At 54.2% G+C, this 21,098-nt stretch overlaps 1 protein-coding gene across 5 annotated transcripts in view; it reads left to right on the top strand.

Moving 5' to 3' along the window:
* The window catches only part of LOC136461763 (uncharacterized), a 46,273-nt gene that overhangs the window by 18,555 nt on the left and 6,620 nt on the right, over positions 1 to 21,098 (top strand). The window contains exons 11-12 of one of the 5 annotated variants that reach the window (XM_066461071.1): positions 12,824 to 12,892; positions 14,210 to 14,317. The exons of 2 other annotated variants lie outside the window; for them this stretch is intronic. In XM_066461071.1, the coding sequence (XP_066317168.1) occupies positions 12,824 to 12,892; positions 14,210 to 14,302 (162 nt within the window). In that variant the 3' untranslated portion in view covers positions 14,303 to 14,317. 2 more of the 5 variants (XM_066461074.1, XM_066461070.1) reach the window with 2 other exon arrangements.

Below are 21,098 nucleotides of genomic sequence, written 5' to 3'. Positions count from 1 at the left end.
CTCGAACCCGGGACCCCCCGTACCTCCCGGGACCACTCCGGTCACTTGACCATCCCGACCGAGACCTCCCGGGACATGTGATTAGTGTAGCTGTCAACAGTATGCCCCCATCTGAAGCCAACGTTATTCTTGGAGTACCTTAGCTATCATCCTTCTGTCCAGGTTGTGTATGTTCCTGATTGGTGAGGGCAGAGGCTGGGGTACCCTCCCCGGCTTCAATTTGGAAGCTATTTAATTAGTGGACCAGATTCTAGTCTGGCCGGTGCCGTCCCTCACCTTCCCAGTGAGAGCGCCACCTGGGGCTCGAACCCAGGACCCCCCGTACCTCCTAGGACCACTCCGGTCACTTGACCATCCCGACCGAGACCTCCCGGGACGTGTGATTAGTGTAGCTGTCAACAGTATGCCCCCATCTGAAGCCAGCGTTATTCTTGGAGTACCTTAGCTATCATCCTCTTGTCCAGGTTGTGTATGTTCCTGATTGGTGAGGGCAGAGGCTGGGGTACCCTCTCCGGCTTCAATTTGGAAGCTATTTAATTAGTGGACCAGATTCTAGTCTGGCCGGTGTCATCCCTCACCTTCCCAGTGAGAGCGCCACCTGGGGCTCGAACCCGGGACCCCCCCTACCTCCCGGGACCACTCCGGTCACTTGACCATCCCGACCGAGACCTCCTGGGACCTCCGTTTCCGGAGTTTGGTCACTTGACCATCCCGAGTTTGGTCACTTGACCATCCCGACCGAGCACCCTCCCCTGGGCCAGTTATGTTAAGCCCTTGTTTAGTTCATCAAAACTCCCAACTTTGGCACTATGCAAAAAAAGATTTTCCGTCACATCAAACTTGCGGTACATGCATGGAGTACTAAATGTTGACGAAATCAAAAACTAATTGTACAGTTTGGTTGTACTTTGCGAGATGAACGTTTTGAGCCTAATTAGTCAACGATTGGACAATTATTATCAAATAAAAATAAAACGCTACAATGTAGCTACAGTGCCGATGAATTCAGCCGACGCCGAATCTGGCCGGAACTAAACGCGGCTTAAGCTCAGTTTCGTTTCATTCCTCCACCCAACTTGGCAGGCAGCCATTTAATTTAGTACTTCAGATCTAGCTGGGGTTGCTCATAAGAGTCCCACAGTGATAGGTGATAGGATAGGATCCACGTACCTTTATTGCTGCTCACCATGGCTAGCTAGCTCGATTAGCTGGTGGTGATGGACCAGCACCATTGAAACCAGCAGGTTCCTGTTTTGGAGTAGTGAGCATCGATCAAGGAACTCCTTAATTAGAGCTTGGATCTGGGATCGTTCTCGTCCGGTCTCCAATCCGGACGCTCGCTCACCTGTCGCCTCCGCGCGTCTCCGTGCGATGAGATGAGTAGCTAGCGTTAGCTTGCTGTGCCGTGCAGCCGTGGAGCCGTGCAGCTAGCGCAGCAGGCAGCAGCAGCTGCTGCACATGGATGGATGCCTCTATGTGGCGCCTTCAATTTGCCATCGTCCTGTTCGTTTAGACTAGTTTGACTTATAATCTATGACTAAAAGTACTGTTGGTTGATTTGATATAAGAAAAAAATAATATTCGTTGACCGATAAAATATAACTTATAAGCAAAATACAAACAAACAAATAGCTACATGTTCCCCGTGGGCCGTGCATGGTGGGGAAGTGCGGCCAACGGAACCAACCATTCGAGACGACGACAGAAGCTCTCCCTTGGCCACCAACTGACTACAAGGAAAAAGAAACCAAAAGCTGAAACATCGCCATTTAATCAAAAACTCTATGGTGGTACACGTACAAATAGAAAAGGAACGGACACGTCATTATCTGCAATTGAATGCAGGAGGCCATGCTACCATGCTCCACGTCAATGCAGATGCAGGTGCCATGCTACCTGCTATCTGCTAAACTAGTGTCCGATCGAGCTCTGTAGGAAGACGCCGGATGGAGCCGGACACATGGCACTGCAATTTGCATTCAAGCATCTGTCTCCGCCTCCTTTTTCCTCTCCAAATTCCAATCGCCCTGTTAGCTTACCTCAGCCATATTTTTCAGCGAACAAATAGTATTTTCATCTCACAACAAATCAGCATAAGCTAAATTTTAGCCAACCATTCACGTTGCTAGGACAAGCTAGGGGGATTTTGATGTCAGTTCAGGCTCCAGAAGGCCGGATTGCCTAGTGGTGTTCTACAAATGCTTTGTGTTAAATGGAAGTTGAGCTATTCGGCTGATGATTTCTACGTCTCATAAGTCGACTGAAGCTGATTTGTTATGAGAGAAAAACATTGTTTAATGACTGATAAGTCAGGTTGATAAATTCAAACGAACAAGACTGCGTTACTGCCGGTTGAGGTCCTGATAAAGGTATAGAGGTACAGATATTAAAGATCTTGAGATACTAATCTTGCGTCATTCGTTTTGAGGTCATCGTCACGGTCTAATTTAATTAAGTTGCTTGATGCCAGTTTGTTCCTGCTACCAAGGCCGGGAAGCAATAGTATATTGCTTGGTACTATACTTTGTACCATAACATTGTAGGATCTCTGATACGTCTAGAGCGGGAGTGAATGGACCTATAAAAATTCAACTCAAACCGAATTCAAATTCACCTGCGGCACTGCCGCTTCAAATAGTGGCACTGCCGCACCTGCAGAAGAGATTAGTTCACAGTTTAAAATCTACCCAACGAAATTTAGATCAGGTAAATTTCTTAGCTTCCTGCAGGGTAGTAGATCACAGATCGACAACTGAAGTGGTGGGAATACCACACAAGTAGATCGGCCTTAAACTCTAGAAATCACCTCAACCACAATATGTCATGCAAATAATGTAAATCAAGCACAAGTGACACAATGATTTATCCCATGGCTCGGCTCGCCACCAAGGCTTGCCTACCTCCACGTTGTTGAGGTTAGCCACTAAGGCTTAGAGCTTTCCAGCCCCTCCTCGTTCTTAAGTCAAAAGACTTAACTCTTAAGATAAGGGGTGAGTTACTAGCTTCAAGAGATGGTTACAAACCTCTCGGGGCTGCCACACAAGTTGGCAAGCTCCACGGGCGATGCTCTAGCCGGCTAGAAGCCAAGCTCTAAGAGTAACAAACACAACCGCCGGTCAAAACGTGAATGTCGGGTACCATAAAAAGGGGTCCCCTAAACAAGAACAGAAAAATCACTTAGACCTTGTAAATATCGAAGCCAAGAGACAACCACCAGCAAACCCCCACCTTATCCGAGGCCCGACTGGACCACCCGGCCCACCTCGAACAATATCAGAGCTCACCCAAAGTGGGCTCGGCCCAGAACAAAACCACAAGGCCTCGGACGAGGTACCGATTCTCCGCCTCGCCCGAGGCCCCGCAAGGTCTCGGACGAGGTACCGATTCGCTCGAGGCCGGCTTGGCATCAACCCCGTCACCGCCGCCTTGATCGACTTCTCTGACGGGACATCACATCCAACTAACACGTCCAACCACTCCCGCGACGTCAGCCGAACGACGGCACGATACAGCGGAGTGGCCAACAAGACGGGAGTCACATCGACGCCATGCCGTCCGGGACAGGACGGGGCAGGGGTTACCGGCCGCTGTGCTCGACACTATGCCCATGGCTGACACCCGCGCTGCACTGTGCTGCCTAAACCCTGCTCCAAGGACAGCGCAGCATGGAAAGTCAAGTCCGGGTCCCTGTAGCCTCGGAATCGACGTACAAAACCAACCGCTCCCTCTGAGCCTCGGCTATCCGCTTCCAGGCTCCTATAGCCTCAGGACTCGCGCCCGCCGAGCCCCCCACAATGGTTCAGCCTCTGCACCAACTGGGCCTTGGCTCTCTACGTTGTCAGCACTCCGGGACCGGCACGTCGTCCGCAGTACGCGCCATGCCCTGCGTCAAGCCGCAGGAGCTCCCACGTCGTGCATAGGGCCAAGCTCCTGTATCCTCGGAGTCAGTACACCCGCGCCGTCACATCTACCCAGCCTCAGCTCTCCGCGCCGGACAAACATATTGTGGCCAGCATGCCTCCAACAGAAGAAGGCGCACATGCCACCACAGGAGCTCCCACGTCGCACAGGATCAGACGTGACCGACGCGTCACTCCAGTGCACCGAGGACAAGGCCGCTCCACCGACCATGCCGCCACAGTGACAAACTACAGGGCTCGGACATACCGCCTCTGCTCACAAAACGCCACGTAGCAAATACATGTACCGCCCCTATGCCTCCCTTCAACTATAAAAGGGAGCGACTAGGGCCACTTCTAGAGAGAGACTCACACGGGCAAACAACGCACAACGCTCTGTAACACACACACGCTTCCTCACTACAAGAGATCAACATCTCAAGCAACCCACGCCACTCCACGCAGAGACCTGAGACTAGCTCCCTCTCTCACTCAGCTTGTAAGCCCCTACTACGAGCACCTCGGTGCAAGGAATACAAGATCGCTCTCTTAGACTGGACGTAGGGCACCTATTGCCTGAACCAGTATAAACCTTGTGTCTCTTTGCATCACCATCCGGGATTAGGGGCACGCAGTACACTTTCACTAGTCGGTTGAGGACCCGCCGAACCCAAAACATCGATAGTTGGCACGCCAGGTAGGGGAGCTACTACGTGTCAGCTTGGTCATCCCAACAAGTTCTGGATGGCAGACCCCGTGCGACCACTGCGTCTCGGCACGGTGATCTGGTTCGGGAGCCTAGAGTTCATGTCTCTAGGATATGAGTACGATATGGTACTCCTCCCACCCAGAGCCCCATCGACCGACGACAACATCACGCACCAACAGCCTAGGCACAGGCGGCGCCTAGGCCGCCGCTCTCGTCGCGCTCGATAGGCACGACGCGGGCGGGACCACCCCGACACCGTGTGAGCTCAGGGCGATGCACCACGCTCTGCCAGTATCTCATACCCGGCTGCTGGTACAAAGTCCCTAGCCAAGGACCTATTTGGCTTAAGCCTGGGCAAGGGAAAGACGCCGGCGGCACGCAGCAACGCCCTGCCATCAAGCTCTGCCCCACCACCTCCTGAGGAGTCGACTCCGGCAGAGCGGAGCCCAGCGGTGACATCATCCCCGTACCCCTTCGGGTTGGGCAATGCCACCGCCGCCTACGCTTTCGCTCACACAGGGCCCCCAGGATGCCACCAACATTTTGCCCTCGACCTCATCGCCACAACTCTGACCCACACCCACGTTGACTCCTCGGAGGAGGACGAGGCGTGGGCCGGAGCAGACTTCTCTAGGCTTTGCGACCCTAAAGCCATGCGCCGCTTCATGGCCACGAGCGACTACTGCTTCGGCTACTTCGATTCCGATGACGAAGGCACTTATGATCCCACTCGTGAGTGCTTCAACGTTGAGCTCGGGGTGCCGAGCGCGAGCAATGAGGATGAAGGGGTAGGCAATCGCTCCTCGCCCTACGAGGGGGCAGGCGACACCACACCTCCATGCGTAGACCTAGAGCAGCTCTGTGAGCTTTGGGCCCAGGTCAAACAAGACCGACTCCTTCTACAGCAGCTCCGAGACACTCTCGAGCAAGAGCAGCGGGGTCACGGTGATGGCGGAGCAGCCCGGCGGAGGGCTCACGACGTCAACCACCACATCAACAACGACGAAGGGGGCGAGCAATCCCCTATCTTCAATCGCGCTAGCCAGAACGTCGTGGCAGCAGCGATGCTACTCCAGACGATGCCCGAGCCCTCTACCTCGTAGGGGCGACAGGTCCACGGCAAGCTCCGAGACCTCCTCGAGACCGCCACAGTACAGCAGGCCAAAAGTTCTGTCTCTCGACGGTGTGGGGGCGCCTCAGAACTACCCGCAGCACCGCCTTGGCAGGATAGAGAGGCCTCGGTCTGTCCCGAGCCTGCTCGGGCACCAATAGCCAACAAGGCCCCCTCGGTGCACGACCACCTCAGCGATCGACGCGAGGCGCAAGGTGACCACAATGTGGTCAGCAGGCGACGGCGCCACGACAACAATGGGCCCGCCCGAGGCTACCACTCGCACCGAGGCGGTCGCTACGATAGTGGGGAGGACCACAGTCCTTCTCCTGGGCCACCTAGCCCTCGAGTCTTCAGCAAGGCCATCCGCGGCGCCCCCTTCCCGGCCTAGTTTCGGCAATTGGCCAACCTCTCAAAGTACAACGGCGAGACCAACCCCGAGCTATGGCTGACCGATTACCGCCTGGCTTGTCAGCTAGGCGGCGCGAACGATGACCTGCTCATCATCCGCAACCTCCCCTTGTTCCTGTTAGACTCGGTGCGAGCCTGGCTCAAACACCTCCCTCCCTTGTAGATCAACAACTGGCGCGACTTGGTAAAGGTCTTTGTCGAGAATTTCTAGGGCACATACGTGCGCCCTGGGAACTCCTGGGACCTCAAGAGTTGTCGCCAGAGGCCGAGCGAGTCTCTCCGAGACTTCATCCGACGCTTCTCCAAGCAATGCACCAAGTTGCCCAGCGTCGGCGACTCAGAAATTGTCCAGGCATTCCTCTTCGGCACCTCCTGTCGAGACCTGGTTCGAGAGTTAGGCCAGAATGTACCGATCATGGTGGTCGCGCTCCTCGACATCGCCACCAACTTCGCCTCGGGCGAAGAGGCTGTCGGGGCCATCTTCCCCAACAACGACGCCAAGGGGAAGCGGAGGGACGAGGCCCCCGGGGCCTCGACCCCCCACCTCCCCAAGAAAAAGAAAAAGGGTCGTCAGGGGAAGCAGGTGGTCCTCGAGGCCAATCTAGTTGCGATCGTAGATTGCAAGAATCCTCGAGGTCCCGCTAGAGGCCCCGAGCTCTTTGACGACATGCTTAAGAAGCCCTGCCCCTACCACCAGGGCCCGGTAAAGCATACCCTCGAAGAGTGCACCATGCTCCAGTGTTACTATGCCATGCTTGGGCTCCCCAACGACGATGCCAAGAAGAAGGGCGCCATCGATAGGGACAACAACAAGGATGACGGGTTCCTCGAGGTGCACAACGCCTTCATGATCTTTGGTGGGCCTTCAGCGTGCCTCACGGTGCGTCAGTGAAAGAAGGAGCACCGAGAGGTCTTCTCGGTTAAGGTAGCCACTCTCTGGTACCTCGACTGGTCTCGGGAGGCGATCACCTTTGATCGGGATGACCACCCCGATTATGTCCCAAACCCCGGGCAGTACCCACTCGTCATCGACCCGATCATTGGCAACACCCGGCTCACCAAGGTGTTGATGGATGGAGGCAGTGGTCTCAACATCCTCTACGCCAACACCCTGGAGCTCCTAGAGCTCGACCAGTCATGGCTCCGAGGCAATGCCGCGCCCTTCCATGGCATCGTGCCAGGGAAACGCACGTGACCCCTCGAGCGCATCGACTTGCCCGTCTACTTCAGCACTCCCTCCAACTACCGCAAGGAGGTCCTCACCTTCGAGGTGGTTGGGTTCAAGGGGACCTATCACGCCGTCCTGGGGCACCCATGCTACGCCAAGTTCATGGTGATCCCCAACTACACCTACCTCAAGCTCAAGATGCCAGGCCCCAATGGTGTCATCACTGTTGAGTCCACGTACGAGCATGCATACGACTGCGACGTCGAATGCATCGAGTACGCTGAGGCTCTCGTGGAGGCCGAGACCCTCATCGTCAACCTCGATTGACTTGGTAGCGAGGCTCCTGACTCCAAGCGTCGTGCCAGGACTTTCGAGCCCACAGAGGCGTCAAGCTTGTCCCGGTCAATCCCACCTGCTCCAACGACCGGGCGCTGAGGATCAGCGCCACCCTCGACAGCAAATAGGAAGCCGTGCTCGTCGACTTTCTCCGCATGAATGCCGATGTATTCGTGTGGAGTCCCTCGGACATGCCGGGCATACCAAGGGAGGTCACCGAGCATGCCTTGGACATCCGAGCCGGCTCCAGACCGGTGAAGCAGCGCCTACGCCGATTTGATGAGAAAAAGCGTAGGGCCATCGGTGAAGAGGTGCAAAAGCTTTTGGCAGCCAGATTTATCAAGGATGTGTCCCATCTAGAGTGGTTAGCTAATCCTGTACTAGTTAAGAAGAAAAATGGGAAGTGGAGGATGTGTGTAGACTACACCGGTTTGAATAAAACATGTCCAAAAGTCCCATTCCCATTACCTCAAATCGACCAAATCATTAACTCCACTGCGGAATGCGAAACCCTATCTTTCCTGGATGCATATTCCAGTTACCATCAAATCAAGATGAAAGAATCCAACCAGCTCATGACTTCTTTCATCACCCCATTCGGCATGTACTGCTATGTGACTATGCCATTCGGCCTCAGAAACATAGGGGCCACATACCAGCGGTGCATGACCTAGGTCTTTGGCGAGCACATCGGGCGAACCATCGAGGCCTACGTGGACGACAACGTGGTCAAGTCCAAGAAGGCCAGTGATCTCGTCGATGACTTGGAGATAGCCTTCAAATGCCTTAGAGAGAAGGGCATCAAGCTCAACCCCGAGAAGTGTGTCTTTGGGGTCCCCCGAGGCATGCTCTTGGGATTCATAGTCTCGGAGCGTGGCATCGAGGCCAACCTAGAGAAGGTCTCGGCCATGACCAACATGGGACCAATCCAAGACCTCAAGGGAGTGCAGAGGGTTATGGGATGCCTTGCGGCCCTGAGCCGCTTCATCTCGCACCTTGGCAAAAAAGGCTTGCCTCTGTACCGCCTCTTGAGAAAATCCAAACACTTTTCTTGGACCCCCGAGGCCGAAGAAGCCCTCACCAAGCTCAAGGCACTGCTCACCAATCCTCCCATCCTGGTGCCGCCGACCAAGGGCGAGGCCCTCTTACTCTACGTCGCCGCAACGACCCAAGTGGTCAGCGCGGCCGTAGTGGCCGAGAGGCAGGAAGAGGGGCATGCTCTACCCATCCAACGACCTGTTTACTTCATCAGCGAGGTGCCCTCCGAGACTAAGATATGCTACCCCCACATCCAGAAGCTGATCTACGCCATAGTCTTGGCTCGGCGCAAGCTGCGTCACTACTTCGAGTCCCACCCGGTGACCGTGGTGTCGTCTTTCCCTCTGGGAGAGATAATCCAGAACCGGGAGGCCTCGGGTAGGATAGCCAAGTGGGTCATGGAACTCATGAGGGAAGCCCTGTCTTTTGCGCCTCAGAAAGCAATTAAATCCTAGGTCTTGGCCGATTTTGTGGCTGAGTGGACTGACACCCAACTGCCACCTGCTCAAATCCAGGTGGAATGTTGGACCATGTACTTTGATGGGTCCCTGATGAAGACCGGGGCAGGCATGGGTCTACTCTTCATCTCACCCCTCAGAGTGCACATGCGCTACATGATCCAGCTCAACTTCGCCGCCTCCAACAACGTAGCCGAGTACGAAGCCCTCGTCAACGGCTTGCAGATCGCCATCGAACTTGGAGTACGGCGTCTCGACATATGGGGCGATTCGCAGCTCATCATCGATCAAGAGATGAAGGAGTCGAGCTACCATGACCCCAAAATAGAGGTGTACTGCAAGATGGTATGTCGCCTAGAAGACAAGTTTGACGGCCTCGAACTCAACCACATTGCGCGAAAATTCAACAAGGCCACGGACGAACTGGCAAAGATGGCGTCGACACAGGCCCTGGTCCCCCCGAACATCTTCACCGGAGACCTCCACAAGCCTTCCATCGACTATACCTCGGCGGCGGAAGAGGGCCCACCGGTCGAGCCCACCATAGGGCCCGAGGCCTCCCCTGTCACCGAGACCCCTGCGACCGAGCCCGAGGCCATGGAAATCAACTCGGAACCTCCTGAGGCCGACTAGGGCACAGACTGGCGAGTCCCGTTCCTTGATTGCCTCATTCGAGGAGAGCTTCCTGCAGACAGGACCGAAGCTCGACGGCTTGCGCGATGAGCCAAAACTTACATCCTCAGCAACGACGAGTTGTACAGGCGAAGCCCATCTGGCATCCTCCAACGGTGCATCACCACTGAGGCATGCCAAGCCCTACTTTGGGACTTGCACGCAGGAGCCTGCGGGCACCATGCCGCGCCTTGGACGCTCGTTAGAAACGCCTTCCACCAAGGGTTCTACTGGCCAACGGCGGTTGCTGACGCCACCAAGCTGGTACGCTCCTGCGATGGATGCCAGTACTATACGCGGCAGATGCACCTTCTGGCCCAAGCCCTTCAAACCATCCCCATTATATGGTCATTCGCCGTGTGGGGCTGGACATGGTTGGGCCTCTGCAGAAGGCCCCCAGTGTAACAACCCAAAAATCCACACACCAAAAATCCCAACTACAAAATTTTTTCTTTAAAACCCTTGAGTGATGATGTGGCATGTAGGAAAACCCCTAGCCTTGCACTAACTAAACCTACATGACTTGCACAAGTATCTCACCTCATCACCTTGAATTTACCACATAGCATACATCAAGTTGCATAATATTCAACATGGTGATTTGGATTTTATTAGATTATGTAGTGATTAATAAAAGCCACCAAATATTTAATACTACAATAAATAATTATATTAACATGGAACCGATACCCCAAACATATACCATGACCAACATTTTTCACCATGGGACATTATACCATGGGTGCAACATGCTACTTTGATTTATATACACATGTATGAAGCATAAAGCAAAAATGGAAAAAGGAAAAGAAAAACAGAAAAGGAGGAGCTAGCCTCGTAGCCCAAGCAACCAAGTCAGCCCAGCCTGCCTTCTACCGCCAGCCGGCCTAGCTCGCCCTCTCGGCTTCGCTGGCCCATGCGCAGCCGCAAGCAGGCCTGGCCCGACCATGTGCGGCCCACGCAGCTAGCCCGCATGCCACCATGCCATCTTTTTCCCCTGTTTCGCTGATGAATGGACCCTCGATGTCATCCCCCTCCTTGGTCCCCTCCTCTGCAATCGGAAAACAGAGCACGGGTGCCCTGGGAAAAATCTGTTGCTGCCTTGGCCCCTCTCCACCGTCCGTGCCTCACAACCGACTACGAGGCACGTTGGATGGGTGCATGACCGCTGCCGTGCATGCCTGCCATGGCCATGGCCAAGCCGTGACCATGTCGCCTCCCTGTCCCCTACCTTGTTGACCAAGGAACGTGAAATCAGTTTCGCCATCACACCCACGGCCGCGTCGCTACCCCATAGCCCTAGCCTTGACGTGATCACAGCCCTCCGCGTGCCCCTTGGCCATCCCCAGCCGCTCGCTCCATGCCATGGCCGAGCTTCGGCTATAAAAGCCTCAGCCCCGGTTGCCCAAGCATGTTCCCATGCCCGCTGCCACCTTGTGGCCATCCACTGCACACCCGAGCCAAGAGAGAGAGGGGATAGAGGAAGAAGAAGGAGCGCCGAAGCCGCTCGATGTTGCCGGTGTCGCCGCAGCGGAGGACGACGCCTCGATCCACCATGTCGACGCTGCTCGGCACTACACGGCTTTGTCTCGACATGGCCACGACCCGCCACTGCACTGCCATCCTTTCATCTTTGACACCAAAGGTGAGCCCACGCACCACCCTCTGCTCACCGTTACCACCGGACCGCCGTCGTGACCAAATCAAGCCGCCACTGTGGCCAAAGCCACTGGGGGCTCTGGAAGTCCCTTCGACCTGCCCGACGAGCCCGCTGGAGCACCGTGATGCTCACGCGCACCATATGTTTGGCCTTTGCTGCTGCAATCGCGCCATCCCCATAGCGCTCCAGCATGCCCTGCCATCGTCACCGTGCCGCCGCGGACGCCATAGTGCCCCTACCAGCCACATGGAGACCCGAAGCCCTGCCTTGAGCCCCTGGATGCCCTCGTTGTGCCCCCATGGATCCGTAGAGGCCTTTATCCGCCCAGCCGAGCCACCAGGGAGCCCTCACGCACGGCCTCGCCGCCGACGAGAGCTCTGCTCCGGCAGAACACCGGTGGAGAAACAGGGGGCGGAGCCTCTCGTCACCACGTGCACCGGGTGCACGATGCACCGCACAGCCTGTGCCCGCATGGACGCGGTCCACCATAGACCTGCCTGCGGTCCATGGACCAGCGCTCCTGAGTCCACCGTGGACCGTGCCTATGAACCAAAGCCCGTTAGAGGCCCACTGGGAGCCCAACTATGCCATGTGGCATCCTTCGCAGCACGACACGTGACGGGCTGAGCCTGGCCCAAATCCAGCCCCATCTAGGCCCACCAAAGCTCAGTCAAGACCCAATTTGGTTGACCATTGACCGGTCAGCGTTGACTGTTGACCGGGCCCACATGTCAGTGACAGAGAGACTCTGGACCCACTTGGCAGTAAGTGACATCATGCTGATGTCATGACGACGTCACGCATGTCCCACCTGTCAGTAACAACACAGCCGAGGTGACGTCATGATGATGTCACAGTGACGTCAGCTGCTGACGTCAGTAGCTCTGGCCCCACATGTCAGTGACTATGACCCGCTGCCCGTTAACTCGCCTATTGACTTGACGTTGACCTTGACCGGACCCACATGTCAGCGACCCAAGAGCCCTGGCCCCACCTGTCGGAATTGATGACGTCATGCTGATGTCGTGATGACGTCAGCGGGACCCACCTATCAGCCGTGGTTTTAGCTCTGATGACGTCATGCTGACGTTAGCATGCCACATGGACCAGTCACAGTGTGACACATGTCAGCCCAGGATTAATTCAGCCTTTTCCATTTTCAGAGATGAATTAAACTTCAAAAATTCATAACTAATTCATACGACCTCAGAAAAATATGAAACCAGGACCAAAATTCATCTAAAATTGAGCTTTACGCAATAAACCCATGTTTGAGTGCATTGGGCTCTTTTGAATTTTCATTGCTTCTTTGTGCTATTCTATAAACGTCGCTAACGTGACTATAATTCGAACATATACAGACTCGGAGGAGAACCAGACGGACGAGGATCGTGAGTACCATGAGGAGTACGGAGATGACTACACTGAAGGTTCCACATCCCATCCAATCTCGTAGCACCTATTACGCATGGCTAATATAGAACTGCTATTGCTTTACCTTACTGTTATAATCATACCTTGATAGGACTTGCATTGTAGTATGCTTACTTGATGGCCTCTACCTTGACGCAACCTTACCCCTACATACCCTGCTATTAGGCTAGACACACGCTTACTGCTATATTTCATTTGCTTGTACTTCTACTATGCTTATAATACATTAATGCGTGGTGTTATCTGGACTATGGGGAGAGTGCTGCGTGTGTGACATGGGTGTGTAGAGGGTGAGGGTTGTGTCGACCAAGTTGGAGTATACGACCAGCCTAGGGCAAGTCTTGCCATGGGGTGCTACCTGGGCACCCCTAGAAATGGATACCTGTGGTGGGTAAATGGTGTATGAGGTGGTCCTGGGTGTGAACCTATGATGGGAGGATCCCGGGATGGAGGTGCTATGGTGGCACGGTAAAGGGAAACCCTGATGAAGACATTCTAGCTTGGTCATCCCTAAGGACTTACTAGTACTCAGAATCACTAGGAAGCCTTACGTACCACTCGCCCTATATGGTGCGGGACGACTGGACTACTTGGTAGGATATTGCCACTACTGCTAGGTTGATAGCGGACAGTGTAAGGAGGTACGGGGCGCGGAGGATTTCCCCCACACCCTTCTGAGACTTCATGGAGACCTTGTGGACCCAGCTCATGACTCACAGTTTTAGCCACCCCAGACTAGACTTGGGGTGTACCAGGGCAGAATGGTAGAGTGGCACTATCCTAGGCTAGCAAGTGGCCGGAATCAGCCCAGTTGACGACGGTCAGCAAAGAAGGTAGATCTTGTGGTTATGTAAAATCTCTGAAGAGAGTATGGTTGATCGATCGATACATGTGCCAACTTGTCGGCTATGGACCTTTCCTGGGTTTCGCTTAAAACTAGATAATGAGATGAGTCCTTCTCTTCTTCCCTCGTGAGAGAGTGTCGGTCATAGCCAAGGGCTACGAGCCTTGAGGCAGTGCCGAGAGGGAGTTGGCCTATCAACTGAGCGATGGTATGGTGATGGTGTGGAGATGGTGGTATATCGATCCCTGGATCAAAACCTGGCTCTGGACGGGAATGGGGTGGAATGTGTGGGAATGGTGTTAAAACTTGACCAACTATTATTATACACATGATATGCTAATACATTAGGAAACCCCAGCTTTATAGGTTCCTTTTTGATTATATCCAACTTGCATCCAATTTTCACAAAGCAATGCTCATAGGGTGGGAGTGGCCAGTACAAATCGTACTGATAAATTTTGGCGCACAGGTTCTGCTGAGGAGTATAGCTCCGAGGAGTTTGACGGTTAAGGGATTCATTCCTACGCTCGAGTTTGACGATCTTATCTTCAAGCTGTTCTGAATGAATGCTACTTTTGATTCCGCCAATGCGGTGATGTAATAAATTATGTAATTCTGCACTATTTGTACTCTGATATTATCATTGTATGGATGTGGTATTCGACCAGAAATTTAGGTAATATGATCTACAATGGTCTTATTACACTTCGAATCTGTGGATTTCCCTTCGTGGAAATCAGGTCGTTTCACCTAGGGGCTATACCCATTTGCTGGTAGCTATTGACAAGTTCTCCAAGTGGATCGAGGCTCGTCCGATCACTCGAATCAAATCTAAGCAAGTGGTGCTGTTCTTCACTGATATCATCCACAGGTTCGGGGTTCCAAACACCATCATCACTGACAATGGGACACAATTCATCGGCCACAAGTTCCTAACGTTCTGCGACGACCACCACATCCATGTGGCTTGGTTGGCCATAGGACACCCTAGGACAAACGGCCAAGTGGAACGTGCCAACAGCATGATCCTACAGGGTCTCAAGCCAAGAATATACAACCGGTTGAAGAAATTTGGCAAGAAATGGCTTGCCGAACTCATCTAGAGCCTAAGGAACACTCCGAGCTGAGCCACGGGGTTCACACCATTCTTCCTAGTCTATGGAGCCGAGGCCATCCTCCCCACTGACTTGGAGTATGGTTCCTCGAGGCTATAGGCCTACAACGAGCAAAGCAACCGCACTGCCCGTGAGGACGCCCTCGACCAACTAGAGGAAGCCTAAGACGTTGCGCTGCTACACTCGGCCAAGTACCAGCAAGCCCTACGATGCTATCAAGCTCGACGCATTCGAAGCCAAGACCTGAAAGTGGGTGACCTGGTGCTGAGACTGAGGCAGAGCAATAAGGGCCGCCACAAGCTGACCCTGCCATGGGAAGGGCCGTACATCGTCGCCCAAGTGCTAAAGCCTGGGACCTACAAGCTAGCCAACAAGAAGGGAGAAATCCTCACCAACGCTTGGAACATAGAACAGCTACGTCGCTTCTACCCTTAAATTCCCAAGCATTGTATAGATTATTTCTCGAAATACAATAAAGAAGCGTTCTTTGGTTGTTCTAATTTTTTGAGAAACCCCCCAAGCCCATCGATAGGGGATCGGCGTTACGATGACGCTATAAGGGAGACTCGACCGCCCCTCCACCGTCTCTCTCAGCCAACACAGAATCTCCTCGTCGAAAAGAGCAACAGCGGACAACCAGATGCCGTCGATTGGCTCACCTAGTGTCATCTCGAACAGGCGTTGCCGTCGAGCCATCAGCGGTAGCACCCTCCGGTAGTGGAAGGCCACCATGACCACGGCCGCCATAAGGCCATGGCTACGTAGCCTCTCTAGTGCCTTCAGGAGCGGCTGTAGCTTGGGCTGATCAGCCAACGGGACGCCGTACCTCCACCTCTCTGGCTGGCTCTCCACAACCCGCCCAGTATAGGGGGGAAGCCCACCGTCATTATTGCGGAGGTAGAACCAGCTGTTGTACCAGCAGCAGTTGGACGACGTGAGCTGGGCCGGGATGTAGAAGGCCTGCCTATCTTGGCGCAATTGGAGAGTGTAGCCCCGCTCGAAAGAAGTGGTGCCATAGCTCCCAGTGGGGGGCGATGCCTAGGTACCCCTCGCAGACGGCGATGAAGATGGCTGCCTGCACGATGGAGTTGGGGTTGAAGTTGTGGAGCTCCATACCGTAGTAATGCGGGAGCGCCCGCATGAACCGGTCCGCCGGTAAGCCGAGGCCGCGCTCGTGGAAGGCCATGAAGCTCATGATGTAGCCATCGCATGGCCTCAGCTCTGACTCCTCCCCCAGAGCAATCCACTCCGGTCTGTTAGGGTCGGTGACCGAGCGGAGGAGACCGTCGTCGACGAGCGACTACAACATCGCCGCGGACACGTCGGACGAACCCCAAGGATCTGCCTGGAGGACAACAGCGCCGCCGACCATGGGTGCGGTGGAGAATGTGGCTATGATGGTAAGGCGTGCTCTTGTTATCTCTCTCTCTCCTTTCCTCCCCCTTCTCCCTTCTTCTCCACGGCGCTCTCTTCCTTTGTTCTTAGCAACCGCTCAAGGGCAGAAAGGGTGAACGTAGGCAAGGTAAGGAGGGGCGGGGCGCAGCTCGTCATGTATTTATGAGGGAGGGAAGAGGGCAAAACAGACGGGTGACAAAACCAGGGAAGTTTCCCTCAGATCTAGCGCAGTTAATCCGAATCAGATCGAACCACCCACGCATCCACCTTCTTCTTATTAACCACGCGCACACAGTAGCGTCCCATCCACAGATGTCACGTCGCATTCGACCATAGCAACGGCAGGCGTCGTTCCGTCTCCCCGAGAAACTACCTCAAAAGGCGCACCCGCCGTCATCAGCCGATGGAAGGGAATATCCCCCACCCGATTTCTTTTAGATTAAGGAACTATTCACCGAGCCTGTTACGGTCCAGGGGTTCGAAGGCTGGGCCCCCGAGGGTCTCGACAGCTGCCCTAGGACAAACAGAGATAGGGATGACTATGGGCAAGCCCGTACATGGCCAAGGCCTAAGCAAGCAATTGCTTGGGATGCCCTAAGTCATGTCCGAGACCGGAAGGGAGGTCTCTGAATGGGATCCCATTATAGGGAGGCACCGAGCCCTCGGGGCCAATCGAATGGCCCTAGGACCCACTAGAGAAGCCATCTAGTACTTTTGGAGTGCGTCTCTGGACCACTAGCCCACCCCTATCGAATGGGGTATGGGCCTCCACTCGGACTTACCCGGTAACAGCTCACTAGAGGTGTCACTGCTCGCCCACCGAGGGTAGCCTAGCATACTCCACCCTCTTTCCGAACGAAAAGGATACGCGAGGGCCACACAAAAAAGATAGAGAAACTCCTGATCACCCTCTTGCTCCGAGTAGAGGCTCAGGGGCTCTTCCTGTAACCAAGCCGAGGCTCAGCGACCCGAACTCGCACTCGGGGGCTCGACAAATGCGATAAACACCCCTCCTTCTGAATAAAAAGGATGCGCGAGGGCCGCACAAAAAAGACGAGGAAACTCCTAATCGCCCTCTTGCTCCGAGCAGAGGCTCGGGGGCTCTTCCTGCAACCAAGCCGAGGCCCAGCGACCCAAACTCACACTCAGGGCTCGATAAATGCGATAAAACCCCTCACTCAACATGAGAAAAACCCCTAGAGGAATAAATCCACTCCTCTAGGGCCTCGGGGGCTACACCATCCCGCTAGGAGCCTCGAGTACAAAACACCATCCCGCCAGGAGCTGCCGCGAGCCAAGTCTCATCAAAATCTCAAGGAGAGCACCCACACTCTCCCCGAGGCTCGAGGGCTACTATCGGGTACTATAAAAAGGGGTCCCTTAAGCAAGAACCGAAAAATCGCTTAGACCTTGTAAATATCGAAGCCAAGAGACAACCACCGGCAAACCTCCACCTTATCCAAGGCCCGGCTGGACCACCCGGCCCACCTCGAACAATATCAGAGCTCACCCAAAGTGGGCTCATCCTAGAACAAAACCACAAGGCCTTGGACGAGGTACCGATTCTCTACCTCGCCTGAGGCCCCGCGCCACAAGGCCTCGGACGAGGTACCGATTCTCCGCCTCGCCCGAGGCCCCACGCCGTAAGGTCTCGGACGAGGTACCGATTCTCCACCTCGCCCGAGGCCCTATGCCGTAAGGCCTCGGACGAGGTACCGATTCGCTCGAGGTCGGCTTGGCATCAACCTCGTCACCGTCGCCTTGACCAACTTCTCTGACGGGACATCACATCCAACTAACACGTCCAACCACTCCCACGACGTCAGCCAAACGACGGCACGATACAGCGGAGTGGCCGACGAGACGGGAGTCACATCGATGCCATGCCATTCGAGACAGGATGGGGCAGGGGTTACCGGCCGCTGTGCTCGGCACTATGCCCACGGCTGACACCTGCGCTGCACTGTGCTGCCTAAACCCTGCTCCAAGGACAGCGCGGCATGGAAAGTCAAGTCCGGGTCCCTGTAGCCTGGGAATCGACGTACAAAACCAACTGCTCCCTCTGAGCCTCGGCTATCCGCTTCCGGGCTCCTGTAGCCTCGGGACTCGTGCCCACCGAGCCCCCTACAATGGTTCAACCTCTGCACCGACTGGGCCTCGGCTCTCTATGTTGTCAGCACTTTAGGACCGACACGTCGTCTGCAGTACGCGCCATGCCCTACGTCAAGCCGTAGGAGCTCCCACATCATGCACAGGGCCAAGCTCATGTATCCTTAGAGTCAGTACATCCGTGCCATCGCATCTACCCAGCCTTAGCTCTCCGCGCTGGACAAACATATTATGACCAGCACGCCTCCAATAGAAGAAGGCGTGCATGCCACCACAGGAGCTCCCACATCGCACAGGATCAGGCATGATCGGAGCGTCGCTCTAGTGCACCGAGGACAAGGCCGCTCCACCGACCATGCCGCCACAGTGACGAACTACAGGGCTCGGACATACCGCCTCTGCTCACAAAACACCACGTAGCAAATACATGTACCGCCACTGTGCCTCCCTTCAACTATAAAAGGGAGCGACCAGGGCCGCTTCTAGAGAGAGACTCACATGGGCAAACAACGCACAACACTCTGTAACACACACACACGCTTCCTCACTACAAGAGATCAACATCTCAAGCAACCCACGTCGCTCCACGTAGAGACCTAGGACTAGCTCTCTCTCTCGCTCAGCTTGTAAGCCCCTACTACGAGCACCTCGGTGCAAGGAATACAAGATCGCTCTCTCAGACTGGACGTAGGGCACCTATTGCCTGAACCAGTATAAACCTTATGTCTCTTTGCATCACCATCCGGGATTAGGGGCACGCAGTACACTTTTACTAGTCAGTTGAGGACCCGCTAGACCCAAAACACCGACAGTGAACCAAGTGCTCTTTAGAACTTGAGAATCAATGGAGTTGCTCTCTAATCAAGTTTTAAACCCTTTTCTCTCAAGGATTGATGGGGAAATCAATGGATTTGCTTAGGGCTTTAGGTCAACAATGGAGTGAGTGAGAGAGAGACCTCCTTCTCTGCTTTGGACATGCTCAAGTGAGGAAGAGGAGGTCAGTTACCGTTGGGAAGAAAGGGGAAAGGTATATATACCCCCCAGCCCACAACGGTCACTTAAATCGTAGATAGCCGTTGAAGAGGAAAGAGAAAAGTATATATATACCCTAGCCCTCAACGAACACCGCACCCAAGGGGTCGGGCGAGACGAAGCCCGCGGCCTAGAGATCGAACGAGGTGGAGCCCACGGCCTTGAGGTCGGGCAATACAAAGCCCACGACCAAGGGGTCGGGCGAGCCATAGCCCATGACCAAGGGGGCGGACGAGTCGGATCCCGCGACCTTGGGGTCGGGCGCACCAGAGCTCGCACCCAAGGGTAGGGCGAGACAGAGCTTGCACCCAAGTGGTCAGGCGAGCCGGAGCCCGCGACCAAAGGGTCAGAAGAGCCGGAGCCCGTGACCAAAGGGTCGGAAGAGCCTCTCTTCAAGTGCGGCAGTGCCACACCATGCAAAATAGCAACGATAATAGTGAAGTGTAGATTGTCTTGGCTATGAATATGTAGATGCATGTGGTTGTTTGAGCACATGGTAGCATATATTAGCTTAAGCATTGTGCCCCCTTGATAGTATGACTTTTCATATACTCAAATTCAATATATAAAAGAATTTAAATCTCCTTTGAGTTTGAAGCCATCTACATTTGTAATCGGGGCTTCTCCGTTTCGTGTAGCATCCTAGAATATAAATTTCCTGCTTGTCATCTCGATAAATCTCATTAGTTCTCTAATTGCGTGATCATTATCACCAAAACCCACAATTAGGACTTGATTGCACATTCAAACATTCCCTGAATAATGGGCCAAAACTCAACTGTGAGGTGGCATCTTGAATTCTTCATTTGGACTTTGCACTATTCATTCTCGCGTTCTGAGGTTGTTCATGCAGCGTGGAATGCATTATATATTCTGAATGTTCTAAGCTAGCATTATTCTTGGAAGTACCTTATTAGCTATCCTATATCCAGGTGTAGTCGTGTATTATAACACCCTAGGCTCAGCACATGGCCTAGGCCTACTCTATCAAGAGGTGGACCCCACCTACGTAGCAACCCGCTTGCGCTTTCATTCTCGTTTCGCCCAAAACGGTTAACCGAATGTTACTACGCGTCCTTGGCCTGGCTATTTAAGTTGGTCTGGCCGTCCCTCGGTTCTCAGCATGGTGCTAAACCGTGGGCAAACAGTGCTCCGCGATGCTACAATAGCCACATGCACAGTATCGAGCTGCAGTAACCCCCGGGCCTAGCACTATTCAATTCGACCCAGCTCGTCCCATTTAGGTGGGATGTTACAATCATCCCCTTAGGATTCGACGTCCTCGTTGGGCTATCGAACCAGTTTACCCATACGGAACAAATGCTCGGGAGCGACTCTCTTGGCTACGTTCATATTCCCAGCTTCCCGCCCCAAGTGACATGCTCTTGCAGAGCCATGCGCAGCCTGTCCGAGCTCCCGAGCCATACGTCCGTGAAACCGCGAGAGTTGGCTCTTAATACCATTTGTAACACCCTCGGCCCGGCACACGGCACAGGCCCACTCTACCGAGGGGTGGGCCCCACCTACGTAGCAACCCGCTTGCGCTTTCATTCTCGCTTCACGCAAAACGGTTAACCAAAGATTACTGCGCGTCCTTAGCCTGCCTATTTAAGCTGGTCTGGCCGTCCTAAGTTCCGTACTAAACATCAGGTGAACAATGCTCGCATACAGTACCCTCTCATCTACAGTACCCCCACGGCCAGCACT

The sequence above is a fragment of the Miscanthus floridulus genome, chromosome 6 (assembly GCF_019320115.1).
Source record: "Miscanthus floridulus cultivar M001 chromosome 6, ASM1932011v1, whole genome shotgun sequence".
NCBI classification, from domain to species: domain Eukaryota; kingdom Viridiplantae; phylum Streptophyta; class Magnoliopsida; order Poales; family Poaceae; genus Miscanthus; species Miscanthus floridulus.
Note: the sequence above shows the minus strand (reverse complement) of the source record. Positions and strands in the feature narration are given on the sequence as shown.